The sequence below is a fragment of the Drosophila albomicans genome, chromosome 2R (assembly GCF_009650485.2).
Source record: "Drosophila albomicans strain 15112-1751.03 chromosome 2R, ASM965048v2, whole genome shotgun sequence".
NCBI classification, from domain to species: domain Eukaryota; kingdom Metazoa; phylum Arthropoda; class Insecta; order Diptera; family Drosophilidae; genus Drosophila; species Drosophila albomicans.
Window position 1 is genome coordinate 18,037,095 of NC_047631.2, and position 18,664 is coordinate 18,055,758.

General features: G+C 40.3%; 1 protein-coding gene across 1 annotated transcript; it reads left to right on the plus strand.

Annotated features, from left to right (window-relative positions):
- The first annotated feature begins 4 nt into the window (after positions 1-4).
- On the plus strand, positions 5-17,113 carry LOC117575007 (neuroendocrine convertase 2). The gene is made up of 12 exons (XM_034259084.2): positions 5-277; positions 10,655-10,762; positions 11,437-11,707; positions 11,823-11,860; positions 13,112-13,188; positions 13,668-13,756; positions 14,222-14,397; positions 14,495-14,808; positions 14,880-15,113; positions 15,187-15,351; positions 15,423-15,540; positions 15,601-17,113. The coding sequence occupies exons 1-12, from the start codon at positions 5-7 to the stop codon at positions 15,760-15,762; spliced, it is 2,025 nt and encodes a 674-aa protein (XP_034114975.1). The 3' UTR covers positions 15,763-17,113.
- The last annotated feature ends 1,551 nt before the right edge of the window (positions 17,114-18,664 follow it).

Consider the following 18,664-nt stretch of genomic DNA (forward strand, 5'->3'; position numbering starts at 1 on the left):
TGCAATGTTTATTGCAGCGGCTGCATGGAGCTTGGCTGCTTCATGGCGACTGCTGTGCATCGTTATGCTGTCGATGCTGGCGCTTCTCTTGCCACTCATTGTGGCAGAGGCGGACGCTGTTGGAACCGGCAGCAGCAGCGTCAACGGCAACGGCAACGGCGGCCTGGGTAATCAGGCGGTCTTCACTAGCTCATTTCTGGTGCGTTTCCGTCGGGGCGTTGACAATGACTTCGCCCACCAAGTGGCCGATAAATATGGCTTCGACAACCTGGGACCGGTAAGTAACCCGAGCTGAAGGCTCTCTTCATTCATTTAGTAAGCAGGCAGCAGGCAAGACTGTGAAAAATCAATTATTTTATGGTCGGACAGCAGCGTGGGCACGTTTTCCTCAAGCCTAAAGAGACACATCATAGAAGTTGCTGCTGCTGCAGCAGCGACAACAATCTACGCTCGTCGACAAGGGTCTCACTTGGCTGCCTCAGCTAATTGTGACTACTTAAGTGGGTGTCTCTGTATGTGTGCGTGTGTGTGTGTGTGTGAGTGCGCGCGTGCCTGGCATAAAGCACACACATACTGTACATAGCTGCCATTGACTTTAAGCAACTTGCAAGAGTCGCGCAAAATTTCCATTGCATATCGTCTAGGCGCAGTTTGCAGTGCAACTTGCAAAACGAGCACAAGGTCAACTATTAAGTATACGACAGGTAGTACGGTTGTTTATTACATATTCGATTTACATTTTCGATTGCGCTGCAACTGACAGCTCAGTTACATATACAGTATATAGTAACCTATAACGTAACTGCAAAAAATGTTGCGTTGTCTTTCGTTGTTTTTTTTGGGCTAGACTTGTGTTTTTGACAGCATATCGATTTGATTCACAGCACACTTGTTGCACAGTAACTCAGCTCAGCAGCAGCAGCAGCCGCAGTAGGAGCAATAACATCGTAACATCGCTAGTAAACCGATGTGCGACTAATTAATTAGCCCGACATTCTAGCTTAATTGGGTAGCAAGCAGCCGTCGATAACTTTCCATCATCGGGGTCAGCAAATTGCGTCAATAAAGAAATATGAAGCAGGCGCTAAATCCAATTAAGCCTCCACTCCTTATTATTATACAATCTATGAATTGCTGATTTATTTGTAAGTTGATATTGTCAGTTCACCTGCAACATCTGCAGACCATAAATACCATATCCAGCCAGCCATTAAAACATATTGCGACATTGCAGCTGCACAAGTGTGGCAATGTGGCTTATATAGTCTGGTTGGCAGCAGCCATGGCAACGTCCGCGCAAATTGCACAACTCTCGACGACTCCCTCCACGACAACGTAAGTGAAATCTCATGGCTTTAGTTGCGACTACATTTCGTATATGTTCCTGCCTGTTGCATGAACTTTTGTGCCAGGGATTACCTAGAAATGTTTGACAACAGGCTTCGCCTGAAATTGTTCCATTCTAATTTCGACGTCTCTGACGTTCGTGACAGCCTTCGCGTTCAGTTTTTTTAATCAGCTGAAACGATGTAGGCAGATGATATGCGATACAATTTCTATCCGTTTCCTGTCTGTCTATTGAATTTCCCACTGGCTGTTTAGATTCTTTTACATTCCAGCGAAGAGCTGCCGACGGCTTTTGAAAAGATGTACAAAAAAGAAAGCATAGGTTGAAAAACAATATCGCAATTCATATACATGTATTTTTAATTAATCCCAGCTGAGAAAAGTTCGAAGAATGTTTTGAGCAACTTGAGCAACACATTTTGTACAAAATTTACATGCTGAAAATAACCTTTTGCAATGCAAATTCTTGTTGAAAAGCACTAAGCCTTTAATGAAGGTATTCCTTTGACATTTCAACGAATTTGCTTTAGAGAAAACCTTAGATTGGTGCTTACCGTTTTTCGTAGAATTAGGACATTCCCATGCATTTGTTTTGTCACTCAGCCATTGAGACGTTTCAACTTCGTTTGCCTAATTATGGACATCCCTAAGCAACTTGTTAGTATGCGAATGTCATTGCGGTGGACTTAATCAGTTACTTGAAGTGGATCCAACATATTTTTATTCACCTGAAATGTATGCCCAGTTGGTTTTAATCTGCATCCTTTTTCCAGGTAGGTGACATAATTAAATTCTAGGCCTACTCTTGAAAAGTCCAGCACTGATTAATGGTCTATTTGTCCCTCGTTGTGCTAAGTTGTCAGTCATTTTTGTTGTCCTCGTACCCAACTCATAGAGTGAACCCAACTCATTGCGCTTGTTTGGGGTCGCTATTTTGTTATTTTCACTTTGCAGTCTCATGCTCAGTTTTTCCTTTTCCTAGTGCAGCATTATTGAACTGCCAGAGACAGTTTTCAAATATCTCTTTAGACACATATTGGACACAAAGTTACTATAAATAGTCGAGTTTGAAACTAGGACATAATATTCCATTTACCTTCACTTTAACTTCAACATACAATTACAGAATAAACCAACTCGATTAAGCATTTAAATTGGAATTAGGAATATAAATTAGAGTGTGAAGACGCTTCGTACGTATTAGTTATTTATGAGTGTAATTTCGGTTTATTTTTGGGTTTAAATATAGACCGCCATTTAATTAGAAATTGGTGTACGCTGCTGGCTTTTGCTGGATTTCCGGGCCAATTTCCCATTGAGTTTGCGTGCGGTTCGCGGTTGATAAACAGCAAAAGTCCATCAGAATGTTTCTCTTCTTTTTTTTTTTTTTTTTTGGTGTTTTATTTTGGGGCGTCGAGTAATAAAATTGCCATACATGTAGACCAAAAAAATCTGTTGCTCTTACGTCAAACGCTATCTGCAAACAGAAATCACAACGGACAGACAGACATTCCATACTTTGGTGAATGCAGAGTAAATTCATAGCTCACATCGGCAGGCTTATGCTCCGTTGGGTTGCCTAAATCGATATTGCGTATACGCGGCGTATGAAGTTTCACATGGGTTTTCGGTTATCTCTGTTTTGGACTGGCGCTGGGGCCACATTTTGACTTTATTGCATTTGATGTTATGGTCTTATCACCAATAAAAACCTTAGTTGCCAGTCACCCATTAGATACACACTTATAGACTCCCACCCACACACACACATACACACACATGCCTTCAATATAAATGCATGTAAATAGCGATTTATGTAGGCTCAAATATGGGCTTTTTGTTGCTTCTGTCACAATTTAAATATAATAAAATACTTAACTCAATTTCGTGCTTTGGTAAATACATATGCTTTTGATTTGGTTAGTCCAACAGACAGCTGAACTGCGGACTGCGGACTACGGATTGAGGACTGGACAAGTCGAATCCCACGCAAAAAACTGTTCTTAGTAGGTTGGTTTTGGCTTTGGCTTTGCCTTGCAATTTTCTGCTCGCTGATTTTTGCCGCACCGCAATCTCATGTTCACTAATGGCCAACAAATTCACAAAGTGCTGCTCGTCGTCGTCGCTCCTGTTGCTTTCTGATATCCTGGCTAATGCCTCAAAGCGCCTTCTCTTTATTTTCATGCTCATCGTTTGTCTTTGTGGTGCTTAAAAGTTTCACCTACTACTTACTTGCCAGCTGTGTGCTGAGCCGTTGGGCATGCAGTGTGTTCTGTGTGTGTACTTTCACTTTTTTTTTTTTATTTTTGCTTGGTGTGTGTAATAACTTAAAAAGCTAACAAACCCGCCTGTCACCTGCCTGATGTCTGTTCCATGCCGTGGGCCGCTTATCAACGTGCGCTCTGCCACAAAGCCTTGCATAAAGCGTTAAGTTGTTGTTTGCCAAAGCAATCCTAAGCTTTCTTGTCTGCACCTATTTAATACCTTCTGTAAAAAAAAGTCTAAAGTCTACCTGCAAACGAATTATTAAAGTCTGTATTCTTCAACTTTTCTTCAACATTCTTTTCATCTCTGATCTTCATAATTAGAATAACTTTTTTTATATTAAAAAGTATATTGCATACTTTTCGGAGTACATAACAATGTCAGAGTTGGGTTTTCTTTAGTTCCGCGAGGCGAAAAGAATGTTCAAATTGAAAATAAAACTCAGTTTGAAGTTTCTAGACGTTGACTGGAATGTTGCAATTAAAAGTGCTATTCAGGACATGCTCTAGTCCAAAATACATGCTAGTATTTAGTTGTAAGTCCTTCAGTTGCTGTTTACTGCAACCGCATAACTTTCTCAATATTTATAGAAAGTTTGCTGCTGCTGTCGACACTCATTTAATATGCAAGACAGGACATTACATTGCATTTCAGTTGTTGTTGCTGTTTTGTTCTCATTTAATATGCAGCGTTCATTAGTTATTTCCGCTGTTGTAAGCCAGAGATTATAACTTATTTATAATAGTTTGGAGGAAAGCAGCAGAAAAGCTATTAAATCGCTATGATGTGTATGTGCGTGTGTGGGAGTTGGTCAAATGACTTTGAGGCATGTCATTGTCATTGTCAAATTTATTTCATTTTCTGCAAACAGAGTAGATGGGATGCAGAGAGTCTGTGTCTGTGTTTGTGTGTTGCTGGATGTTTTCGTTTCATTTATTATGCGAAATGAAAAACGAGTTTACAAATTTTGTGGCCTTTTCTTTGCCGCTTGCAAATTAACGGCACAGACATTTTGCCAGCAATTTGTAACTCAAGGCAACGGAACATATGTTGGCAAATAAAAGACAAACAAAGGACTTGCACGTCGACCGACGAGCACGAAGACGCACATGCAGGGTTATGCTAGAAATCTTGAAAAAAAGGCGAAAGAACCGCAGGCACACAAGCCACACACACGCATGTACACACACAAGCACAGAGAGAGAGAAAGGGACACGCAATAAGAATGGCAAAAGCACACAATACATTATCACGTATACGCAGCGTTTTCTCTGCTCTTTTATTTTCTTCATTTTATTATTATTTATTTTTAGAATCGTAAAGCAGCTCGAAGCGTTTGCTGGACACAAGCTTAGTTCGATGCTTCATATAAATTGCTTTCTACTCGAATGAAAGTAGGGTTCGAGTTTGTAGTTAGATTAGATGCCAACTGCTAAATGCTTTCAGTTCTCATGCGCATTAAAAGGGGCGAGAACGACACATTTAACATTGTTTGCAATAACTTTCGACAAAATTTCATTCGACTTTTGGCAAACTCAGTTAAGAAATGTCTTTCTCCAACTAGTCAGTCACCTGTACGACACACTAACAAGTCTTCTATCTCCCATCTACAGTGTCTACTCATGCCCCATTTGCACTTTATAGCCAAAAAGTTGGGCAAACTTTTGATGGAAAAGCCAACTTTTAGCAAATATTTGCAAGCTTCTCGTTAGCATCGTCGGCTATCGTTTTACACGTGCTGACCCCGAACCCGAATCCGAAACGTTGGCCAAGCATAGTTTCTCTAATGTAAACTTGATACAAAACACACGACCCTAATTTAGCTTATTATAAATTTTTGGGCTCTCTTGCTGTTAATTGCCAAAAGCAGCTGGGGAAGCGTAAACTATTTGAATGCATTAGTTCAGTCGCAAATTGTGTTTGTGTAACTCGCAACTTAGTTATTAGCAACAGCTTAGCCTTCAATTAAGTTATTTGATCGGCACGAGGACGAACAACAAATGTGAAACATGCTCTCAAATTTGAAAATCCTTTAAATTATAGACACCATGACGCAAGTGAGAAAATGTGTTTAAAGTTCTGCTTTCTTTCTAATAACTAATTCAATTCGTATAGCTTTGAATTATTTAGACTTTGTTAAAACGTGCTTCCTACATTACTTTATAAACATCTCACTTGGCGAAAAATGTCAGAGGGCAGCGTGCTGCAGAAAGTTTTGTTTGCCATGCGGCAAATTACATTTCAATGTAATTGTTGTTTCGCGGGCGGAAAGACTGAGAGACTGAGTCAGGAAAATGGAGATAAAATCATTAAATTTAATTAGCCAGCGGGCGGCTGGCTCCTGTTTGTGCAGAGAAATGTTGTTGAAAATCACGCATACGCAGCGTGCGCCCAACAGCATGTCAATGTCAACAGTGTGCTAGATAATTATTTTACTTGGCTGGCGAGAGAATGTCGTCGACGTTGTCGTCGCCTTTTTTTTTCTTGCTCCAAATAGCAAACGGACTTATGTGATTATGATGGCCTCCTCGCACTTTCTCCGATTCTCACATCTCTCACTCTCATTCTCATTCTCAGTGTGTATCTCAGTCTCATGCTATCGATTCTAGGCGCTGGCCTTTGGGTTGGCTTATAAGCATATGACCCAGTTGCAAAATTGAGTTCATGTTGCCACACACATTTACTTTTAGCTTTCAGCCCTTCAATTTTAATTAAAATGCGCCTTGTTTGGCTGCAGCAACCACTTGTTGCAAGACGCGAACGTCATGGTTCAGCTTGGTTGCTTGTTGCAAATAACTTTTCATTTGATTGGCATTGTGTTAAGTTTTGCATTTCGCCTGCTTACGTCAACAAGTTAGCAGCGGCTAACGCGCATAAGCCTGGGCCAACAAATCAAATCCGTATCAGCCGAGCGACCCAGTTGGCCAGCCAGCCAGCCAGGACAATGATGACTGGCACATGGCAAAAGCCTCAATCAAAGCCTATTAGCCATGACTGCTGTTTGTCTTTGCTTTCGCTTTCACACCACATCCTGCTGAATTATTCAGCAGGTCGTGGCATTCATTTGCATTTCTCGCTCTTTCTCTTCGTTTGCCACCTGCCACAAGTTCGATGGTGGTAGTACTTTTTGGGAAAGCTGGATTTACATAGCTAACGCAGCTGGCAATCAATATTTCTGTGTGTTTTTTTGCATTGTTTGCCACAAAGAGAAAATTTTGGTCGCATATGTTGGCACTTTTTAAATTAAATTTCTACAGCAGGAAAAACAGCAGCCGCTGACATTTGCCAATCTCATGAGTTTGCCTTTTTTATTTTGCGATAAAACGATATGGCATGCAAATATCATAAACTCATGAGCTCGTGTGTAAGTAGAAAGTTTCTCTGATTTATGGTTGATTGATTGGCTGCATAATTGCTTTTGTTTACTCAACTCGAAGAGTGCAAATGGCAAAGCTGTCAAGGGAATTGAAATAAAATGGCAAGTAATACATTTGCAGCCAAGCTTGCAAATTACAGCATTTACTAGCACTCGCTTTGGAATTTGCTCAGCGCGTGTGTCATTTATTTAAGCTATCTATTTGCCTATTTATCTATCTTTTTTTTATCTAGTAGCTGTTTGGCATATGTGTAGAACGGTAGTCATTTGCACACAACAGCTACTGATAAAAGTGACCTGCCACTGATAAAGAGCCATTGAGCCACAGACTTTTAGTTCGTTACTCTCTGTTTGGATCTCGGCCACACTCCGGCAGCGTTTTGATAAATGGATTTGCTTTAGTTGTCCAACATAAATGGCAAGAGATAATGTGAAAGCTGTAGCTAAATCCCGTTGCTTAATGGAAAACTATGTGCAGATGTGTGTAGCAAAGTGTTGCCTACTTTTCAGCTGAAACTCTGAATGAATTAATGAATACACATATGTGTGACCTTTTATTTTTGTTAGCTGCAAAGACTAGACAGTGGAAAGCAATGGAGTGAAGGGCAGTGGAGTGGAGAGGAGTAGTGTCCCATCAGCATAAATACACAAGAGCTTTGTATAATGGCGACTTTAAGCCATTGTTGTTGGCTTATTTAAGCTTGGGGCTTAACAAAAGGCCACCTGCGTAGCCTGACTGCTGTTCCACAAAATGCGAGTACACAATCATGCAGATATATATATTTGCATACTATATATATAGATAGAAGTGCTTTATGGCGTGTGCAAACTGCATTTTGCTTGCGCCTGTTGCTCTTGTTTGCTTTAAATATGGTTGCTGCTGCTGCTGTAGTTGTTATTGTTACTGCTTGTTGTTTGCTGTTCGCATGCAGTGCATATACGGTTTGAGTGAAAATCCATAAATTTGCGGCGTTGACAGCGCCTGAGAGATGACATGTCACACACGCTACAAGGGAGCGATATCACAATGCCCCGCATTGCCCACGCATTCCCCCTCCCCCCACACCCAGCTCAAAGCATGTCTTGTGATGTAACTAAACACACACGCACACACACACACACAGCGCCTTTGTCCTCGTAGTGAGCATGCAAATTTACATACTTCATGTTCTGGGTGTCAATGTGCGTGAGTGTTGAGTGTCTTTCTTAAAGCGCAACAAGTTTTTTTCCTCCCCCTCAAAATGAAGAAAAAAACATTACTTATAAACTGTGATCTACGATAAATGAAACTTATTACTGTCGCCATTTTGGAAACACACTCGCACCACACTAAATCCCAACCAATGAACTAAATGCGCGTGGGTGTTACTTAGTTTAAGTATTTCACACGAAGCCGTCGCCTTGAGGGCGGACAGACGACACAAGGAGGGGGCAGGGGAAAGAGACGGGGGCCATATGTCATGAAGTGTCTGCTCGCTTGGCCTGGTCTGACTTTGCTTTACTTTTACTCTGGTGCCGGCTGCTGTCCGCGTTATCACCCGCTGTGACACATTATATTTATAATACGTTGTGTATTACACACACACACACACACACATGGACATACACACATTGTTGCATAGATACACTGGCAACAACAATGACTTCATTTGAGTGTAGAGCTGCCTTTGTGTGCTCTACGCTCGGTTATTTTTGTTTCGCTCAACCCACTCAGCTCAGCGCGCTGCGTGCTGCGAGCTCAGGCATCAAGTTTTATTTATTTATTTTCTGTTTTCGTTTTCGTTATTGTTTTCCTTTTTGTTTTTTTTTTTTTTAGTATTTTTCGCTGCCATATGTTGCGTTTATTAGGAATAATGCAAAAATTATACCAAAAATATTTCTAAAAATATTCACACAATTTGGCCAGCATGTGGCTGCTGTTGCTGTTGTTGCTGTTGGGATTAGTTGTGGAGCCTTATTAATTTATATAGCGAGGCGGGTTTCGCGGGGCGACGTCCTACTGTGCGTATGCGCAATGTTTTTATTATCTAGCTAACCGAACTTTGCTTTCGGTCTATCAGCGAAAGGCAAGCTGGCCAGCTGTTACAGTACCCAAGTGTACTTAACGCACAAATTAACAGGGCATAAAAATAGACAAGCGCCGCCGCCGCAAGCCTCTTTCTCCTTTCTGCTGACGACTCTATGAGTAGATTATTGACAAACTGCCAGTGGTTTATGATTGACAAAAACCTCAATGGATTGATGGCCCTCGGCAGCGGCGACGACGACGACGGTCGTGACCGTCTCTGTGCTTCCTCCTAATTGTGGCCTAAATAAACTAAGAGCGAGTTGCGGCTTGAGTGCCCCGCCAGCTGCGTGTCGTCTAATGGTCGTCCAATGTCCTGCTGACGTAGCCTCAGCACACACACAGAAAATTTCATGAATAATAAATAAGTGACTCAATTGTTGATAGACATTCGCAAAAAGTGCAGAATTATGGAAATATGCGTAGCGAAATTATAGCTAAAGAGAATTTCGAAAGACTATTAACTTTTTGTTGCTGGGGCAATTTGTTTAGAAGACTTCTTTGTCTGCACAAGAAATGCATAAATAAATAAATAAATACATGATGAATTTTTTTTTGTTTTTTGCCAAAAACCCTTCATCAGCAGACGTGGGCGTGTATGCTGACAGTTGCTCAGGTTGCAGCCGCCAAGAGAGAAGTTTATTCAAAAAGTCGTGTCTATAAATAGACAGCAGCTAGAAGATGATGATAAGTTGCCTCTTCTACTTAAATGCCGCTCGAATGAAGAAGACCCGCGATGCTATCGCAGATATTAAACGACAAGCGAGTGGGCAGCTGACAACAGCTGCTGTGGGCAAAATTTTAATTACTGCAGCGTATGGCAAAGTTAAGCGGCTTTTTATGTACTACTCAACTGAGTTCTCTCTCTCTCTCGTCTCAGCCAACTAATTATTCATAATCCAACTGCAGTGGCAACAGCGATTACGTGACCGTGATGCGCAACAGCTGTTCAATTTGTGTGAGAGTTTCCAATGACATTTCGCAGGTCAAGAGGACAATGGCTGCTTGGCTGGAAAACTGAGAGCCAAGGACTTAACGGATCCCCCAAGGGGTGGGGAGGGAATGACCAATTGAAATGCTCTAATTGGTTCGGTTTTCTCACTCGTTATTTTGACAAGTTTCGCAAAAGTGGCGAAAAGTCAATTTTAGTTGTAAGCAGAGTATGCGATAGTCTGACCCAATTGAAACTTGCTTCAAGTCCAAAGTTTTTTTTGCCGCTGGGCTGTGCTGGGATTTGCTGTTGGGATGTTGGGATCTTGGGTAACACGATATGCTATTTATTGGGAATTGCATTGCAGCAAAAATGGAAAATAACTAGAGATGCTGAAGCCGATGCTGTAAACTCTCAATTTACCGAAGCAATGATGATGTTGCTGCTGCTGTCCATGACTAGCAATTTAAAACGTAATTATGTGCAGGCATACATACATATATAGTGTATACATATAGTATACGGTTGGGGCATATCCAGCTAAAGTCAATTACACTTCAATTATGGCTGACGCAGCGAATTAATGTGTTAAGCTCAATTAGTATGAGTTTCTAATGAAATATCACTCACTCTCTCTCTCTTTTTTGCTTTTACTTTTACTTATTTGCAGCTGGCAGGAGCAGATGGACATGAGTATCATTTCAAGCACAGGACTCTGCCGCATGCCCGTTCACGTCGCAGCCTGACGCACACGCGCGCCATCAAGAGCCATCCCTCGGTGAGTATTACGCACTGTAAATCATAGCGAATCATGATGATGAATGATGAGAATGATGATGATATTGTTGTGAACAGTGGATGGCAACCTGTTTGAAATTCCAAGACTGCCAATTGTATTCATCACGAGCACAAATGCCAGAGTTCATACATATCGAGTATAGTATTGCTATGGTTTCCATTGCGAAAACTCGCTCTCTCTCTCTCCATCTATCTATCTATCTATCTCTGTGTGTGCAATCAGTTGGCAAATTGTATTGCTGTCAGTGCAGAACGCACAGCAGCATTGATTGCATTGCAATTGGATACAGCTCCAAGCTAGAAACGTGCCAGTGGGCCATTCTCGATAATTACTATTCAAAATGCAGTTGTCAAACAAAACACAATACACACCATGGTAAATGGTAAATGGGGAAATGGCAAATGCAGATGGAAATTATGCTGATTTGGCTTCAGTTTCGATTTGTGTGCTCTGGCCCTGTCAATAGCTTGGGGCAACAGCTGGAGCTGAAGCTGATGTTTGCCTGTTACGCAAAATTAACATTTTAGACTGTCACGTACGCATAACATTGACCTACAATCGAACAGAGCAGAGTAGAGCATATTGCCACAACGACAAACGTTGACAGCTGTCAATTCATTTATTGAATATTCATTTCGATGGTCTTCTTCTAGGTACACACGGCTGTTCAACAGCCGGGCTTTAGGCGTGTCAAACGCGGACTGCGACCACAGGTGCCTGCAATACATGGACTGCACTATGCGGCCACGTTGGGCGAGTCGAATGATGTGGATGTGGAGCCAACGGATCCGTACTTTCCCATGCAATGGTATTTGAAGAACACCGGACAGAATGGCGGCAAAGTGCGGCTGGATCTCAATGTGCAGGCTGCTTGGGCGCAGGGTATAACGGGCAAGAACGTGACAACAGCCATCATGGATGACGGTACGAATACACACACACTTACACATATATACTACATAACATACATATGTAGAGAACCACAATTTGTGCAACAGTTTTTAATACACTTTTCCCTCTTCCCACTGTGCACACACAGGAGTCGACTATATGCATCCGGACCTCAAATTCAATTACGTGAGTAACTCTGTTTTTCTCGTAAATAACAAAACTCGTTTGTGCGTATGTATGTGTGTGTGTGTCTGGATTGTTGCATTTCAAAATTATATTTACCATGTGTGTGACGGCCATGGCCAAATGGCCGGCTGACCGACAGACCACATCCTCAATTCCAAATGTTATTTGCGAATCCTTTCACCAGCAGCAGTAGTTGGCTTTAATTAAACTATATCCGTTCGCAGTTTCGTTGATAAAAGCCACGTCATTTACGGGCCACTAATTTAATATGTCAACTCGATTAAAACGCTAAAATGCACTTTAAGTTGGAGCGAGTTAAAAGCAGCTGAAACTGACATTTGAAATGCGGTGCACACCATAAATAATTTTGCTGTTAATTTCCTCTTTCAAGTTGTTTGAGAAATACATTTATTGTATGCTTTGAACATTGAAAAATATATTCCTTTTTATTTACCAAATAATATATTTTTATAAGAGTGAAATATTTTATCTTTTTTGATAATTTTATATGATTAAATATATTAAAAAAAATAATTTGTATTTGGCCGTTTAATAGAATTCTCATCTATGTTATGAGAAGTTTGTCTATAGTTTATTTGATCAGATTGTAAATAAAGACAGATTAAAGTTTTTTTTAGCTTTGACAAATATCAAATTTCTAAAGAATATTTTAATAGTTTTGATTACCAAGAAAAGAAGCAGGAATTCGTGAATATATATTTTAATATTTATTTTTAAACCTTTGCATAACTTTTATACTTGGAAAATAACTAGAAATGTGTACAATAAACTATTTTATATTTTATTTTTAAATATTCATTGAACTTCGCAATATTGAAAAGAATCATTTTATTAACTTGTCAGACTATGGCAGATTAACTAGGAAAAACTTAATTTATGAAAAAGTTGCTTTGATTTCTTTAAGTAGTCCGATTTTAAAGGATTGAGAACGTAGATTAAGCTGCAATAGCTTATTGAAATACTTTTATTACCAAAAAATAACCGTAATAAACTACTCAACTTTATTTTAAAACACAAATTTATTGTTTGCGTCGTATAACTTGATAGTTCAACCCTCCCATAAAAATGCGTGTAAATATGATAGCAAGCATTTATTTGCTTTTATGGGTGCGATGAGACACCAAATTGCACTTAGGACTCACACCAACTAAACAAGTTAATACGCATATGAGTAACTATATACATTTTTCTCACCATTTCACTTTTTACTCTTTTTCTCTCTTTCCTCAGAATGCGGAGGCCAGCTATGACTTTAGCAGCAATGATCCATTCCCCTACCCGCGCTACACCGACGATTGGTTTAACAGGTAAGTGGAGGCCTAAGCTCCATTGGGGCTTAAACTAAGTGTCACTATACAGAGAGGAGTGGGCATAATGACCTGACCCAAACGAATGTAGAGAAAATAAAACTCTCTTTTTCTCTGCTTAAAGGCAAAGTCATGTCGTCTGCTTTTACGCATTTCGTTTAATTTCTTCGACTGTTTTTTGTCGGTTAATTGTTTTTTGCTGTTTTGTTTATTTAATACCCAAACCAGTTAAACGAATTCCGGGGTATGCACAGCCATGCTTGCTGTTTGTTTAGCCTGCTTGCGGCTTATCGCATTTATTGCATAATGGTGGCAAAGCCCTTTAGTGCTAAGTACTATACACAGACAGACAGACAGCCAGACAGACAGACGGAATGAAATGCCAGGAATCTGACTAACATATTTATGACATGGTTGCCAATCCTCTGGCACACCCTATCTCACACTTTTCGTCCATTTGTTTTGCTCTTCCCTTGCAGCCATGGAACGCGCTGCGCTGGCGAAGTGGCTGCTGCCAGAGATAATGGAATTTGCGGCGTGGGCGTTGCTTATGACAGCAAAATCGCAGGTAAGTGGCTTTAGCAAAGGGGCAACAATAACGACAACGACGACGACGACGACGTCGACGAAGCGCTTTTGCGGTGTCCCAACACTTCAAGTGAAGTGGCGTCTTTTAAAGTGTCGCCTTAGGACTTGCATCACGTACACGCCGCGTAGTCCGGAATATGCCCAATAAATTGAAGCGACAAATATTGTTTAAAATACGGTTCTGCAGTTCGGCTCGGTTCGGTTCGGGTATCGCTGGGGCAACAAGTGTGCACATAAATCCCGGAAATGTTATCTGTCATTTTTATAGCACGGCTGGGAAATATCAAGTGAAAATCGGATATATTTGATAGGTCCTTTTTATGGTGGCCATAAAGTGTCAAGTGAAAACGTCCAGTTGGACGGTGGTTGTGGTGGCTGTGTTATAAATATTGATTTATAATTTCCGCCATTAAGATTAATGCATACTTATCGCTTCGCTCCACAGGCATACGCATGCTGGATCAGCCCTATATGACCGACCTAATCGAAGCCAACTCAATGGGCCATGAACCCCACAAAATCCACATCTACAGCGCCTCGTGGGGTCCCACCGATGATGGCAAGACGGTCGATGGGCCTCGCAATGCCACCATGCGTGCCATTGTCCAGGGTGTCAATGAGGTACGATGCGATGCGATTCGATGCGATGCGATTAATGCTCGCTAGCAGCTTTTAGCTTGAGACTCATTAAATTTTTGCTTGAATGAACCACCCGCAGGGACGCAATGGTTTGGGCAACATCTATGTTTGGGCATCGGGCGATGGCGGCGAGGAGGATGATTGCAATTGCGATGGCTATGCCGCCTCCATGTGGACCATATCCATTAACAGCGCCATCAACGATGGCCAGAATGCGCACTACGATGAAAGCTGCAGCTCCACTCTGGCATCCACGTTCAGCAATGGTGCCAAGGATCCCAACACTGGCGTTGCCACCACTGACCTCTATGGCAAGTGTACGACAACACATTCGGGCACAAGTGCCGCAGCACCCGAAGCAGCGGGTGTCTTTGCTTTGGCCTTGGAGGCAAAGTGAGTTTAAGTTCTTGCTTCTACATCAAATTTATGCAAATCTTAAATCCCTCCTTTTTTTTGGCAAATAGCCCACAGCTGACTTGGCGCGACATACAGCATCTGACTGTGCTGACATCGAAGCGCAATTCGCTGTTCGATGCCAAGAACCGTTTCTATTGGACAATGAACGGCGTTGGCCTGGAGTTCAATCACCTCTTTGGGTTCGGTGTGCTCGATGCGGGTGCCATGGTGACACTGGCTAAGCAATGGCATTCTGTGCCAGCACGCTATCACTGCGAGGCTGGAGAGATTAACAAGGCGCAGTAAGTGCTTTACATACTCTCATATATGTTCTCGTTCTCTATGTTGTTAGCTAAACTCTTGACCCACTTGCAGGCCAATTATAATGGGTCGCTCGCTGTTCTGGGAGATTAAAACGGATGCGTGCAAGGGCAGTGATACGGAAGTGAATTATTTGGAGCACGTGCAGGCAGTGATTACGGCCAATGCTTCGCGACGTGGCGACTTGGAGCTCTTCCTCACCTCCCCCATGGGCACCAAGTGAGTTGTGTGATTTGTGATTTTATCCGAGTTGAGCATTAAACATTGCACTCTTTTTTTACGGTACCTAGATCCATGATTCTGTCGCGACGTGCCAACGATGATGATCATCGCGATGGTTTCACCAAATGGCCCTTCATGACCACCCACTCCTGGGGCGAATATCCACAGGGCACATGGAAACTCGAGGTGAAATTGGTGATAATTCATATATTTGCAAGTTATTTCATTTTTTTCTTTGCATTGCAGGCACGCTTCAACTCTGCTCAAACACGCCTTGGGCACTTGATTGAATGGTCTCTGGTTCTGCATGGCACCAAGGAGGCACCGTATCGCACTCTGTCGCCATCTTCGCCGCACTCCAAGCTGGCCATTGTGAAGAAGGCGCATGAGGACAAGAAGATGAAGTAAAATGGTGTCCAATTCCATAAGCGATGTCGTCCATTAGACACCATGACTTTTTAGCAGATTTTTGAGTTTAGTATGAAATGCAAGAAATGTGCTGGCTGTGTTTTGTTTAAATGAGATTGATTGAGATTTAACTTCAGTTACTATTATCAACTTTCTATCAACTTCACTTTCTCTTTGATAAAATGCAAATGAACTCAAAGTTCATTTGATTATCGTTTCCCTTAGTTAAATAATTTCTCCTATGATTTGTATTTTGAGATGGAGAGAATTGAGGATTGTGGGATTTTCAAAGCGCACATTACTTACTAGTCTTATGTGAACTATTTTCAAGAGCCACAAATTACGAATAGAACATCTTAGAAGCAGATTCACGATGATAATGATGATGATGGTGTGAAGATCCGTAGAAACTATCAAAGATAAGCAGCAAGAATAATCTGAAACAGGTATAGCATACGTGTATTACAGTAGTATTTTGAGCGACAGAGAGAGGGAATCATAGAGTACATAATACTTATCTTAAAACTCGACACGATTCATGTAAATGTACTATATCTACCTATATATATATATATATATACATACATAACATATGTGTAAAACTGTGTCCTATGCTCTTAGACTCTAAACATTATCTAGCTTAAATATTTTAAATCTATTTTAATTTCCCTATATACATACATATATATATATACAAAATGAAAAACATAAAATGTTGAACTTAATAACGTGGAGAAAGCAAATGCTGCACACTGCTTCCAATTAGTATCTCTTAATAGGTATATTATGGCTTATGATTTGATTTTAGTTAGATTTCTTGTGTTAAAATTGTTTGTATCTGTTGTATTCGTGCATGTAAATTGCATTTGCGTACGCAGTTTTCAGTTTCTTTCGGGGGCCAAAGAAATAATAATACAACAAAAAAGAGCATAATTGCTAAAAATTGTTTATAATGTGAACTTATATATGAAAAACTAAATGATAAATATTAAAGTACAAGTGCAGAACAATTGAATTGGTGTGTTGAGCGTGTCCGAGGTGGAGATTGATTTGTTTAATAAGCACATTGTTAAAGTTCATGGGTTAAAGTGCAAACGGAATGATATACATACATATATCTATATACATAAAGAAATACATAAATTTATTGAAATATACATAACATGTGTAATTATTAACCGAAACGATGATAAACCAAAAAAGCCCAACATAAATACTTATTATATATACACAAACATAAATTTACATTCGAGTATATCGAATGAAATTGTGGCTATATACGAGTGCATATATCTATATACATACACGCATACATACATACGAGTACACAAGTAGATGAGTATATATTATATATATATATATATAAATGTATAAAACATATATATGTATATCATCAGATAAATAACTTATATTGATGTAAAGTTATCTTTGATGTTGTAGATACTAAATATCAAACACAAAACACAAAACACACACATACAAACACACTCACACACAAAATACAGTTGCAAATTGAAAAATAATGGAAATTGCATAATGTCTAGATTAGATGTTAAACACAAGCATCGTTTTTAGTTGATTGCCAATGATTTTGGTTGACCCTTTTCTGTTAGAATTATTAACATATTATTGTTTTGGCTTCTTCGATTCTCATGTAATGGACAAGAAAAATAAATCTATTTAATTTTGTAAATAAAAGTTGGAAAACGGCCAAAACGAAATTTTCATTCCTGCAGTTAGTCAGTAAATTTCAGATAAAAGCTCTCGAAAAGCTTCAAAGAAGTAATGAACCTTGCTCTTATGAACTCTACACAAAAGCTTAGACAGCAAACTCTCCACTTTCACTTAAGCTTTTTAACGATTTCGAGCCAATTTCCGCACCATGTGCTCTTTGGAATATTCTTTTCTTTTCCTAAATGCTAGCCAAGTGCTATTTTGGCTAAAAGCTATTAATTATGCAACACTATTTTGGCCAGGTGCTAACAAAATATAATTAATTAAAGCCAATTAATATGCCACAACAAAAGCTGTAGCTAGAGGGATGTATTGAATCGTGTTTGTTCCAAGCATAATGCCAGGATAACGACGTTATAAATGTTATTATGGAAATGGCTATCGATGGTGAATGCTTAAAAGAATGGAATGTTTATGAACTAAATGAATTCTTATTGAATAGCCGGAAAATAGTTTAAGCTAATATTGTACGCAAGTTTTTTTCAGGTATTCTTAAAGAGACTCTTAGGAAAATGGTTTTGTTTAAGAAATAGCTTGAACTAAGTTTCTAAATTACAAATTTAAAGTTCGTATTTATTTGACGCTCTATTGCATTGAAGATTTCTTGTTAATTTATTTAGAGTTAGTAGTTTGAGGCTATAAATAGGGGCAATCGCTCGTAAATAGGCAAACGACCATGTGAAGCAAGCTTATTGAAGGATACTTTTGCTCGAGGGGAGTGTTGCCCCAAAAAAGGCGCGTAAAAGTTTTCGTTGGCCGGAAATGTTTATTAACTATAAATTGCGCAACGCAACGGCAAGGGCAACGGCAACGCAACGGCAAAGGCATCACATAGGAAGGAAGGAAATGAGCAAACATCGGACGCACCCGCAAAAACAAATAAAAATTGCGGCCTACACAAAACGCTTGTTTCGCAGGAGAGGAGGCCAAAATGGGCAAGTTACGAGCATTTCTTGAATGTTACGTAGTATGGTAGGCAGCCTGGGCCTTCATAAATCATTTGGCTGCGGGCATATGATAAATTGTCATACTAATTGTTTTTAGCGTTCAGGACAGACAGGCAGGCAGTCAGTAAGAGGGCGGGCAACGTCTTTGGGTCGGGCTTTGCTTTTACGTCAATGTCTTTGGCATTGGCAGGCGTTGGCGTTGAGAATGACGATGATGTTGG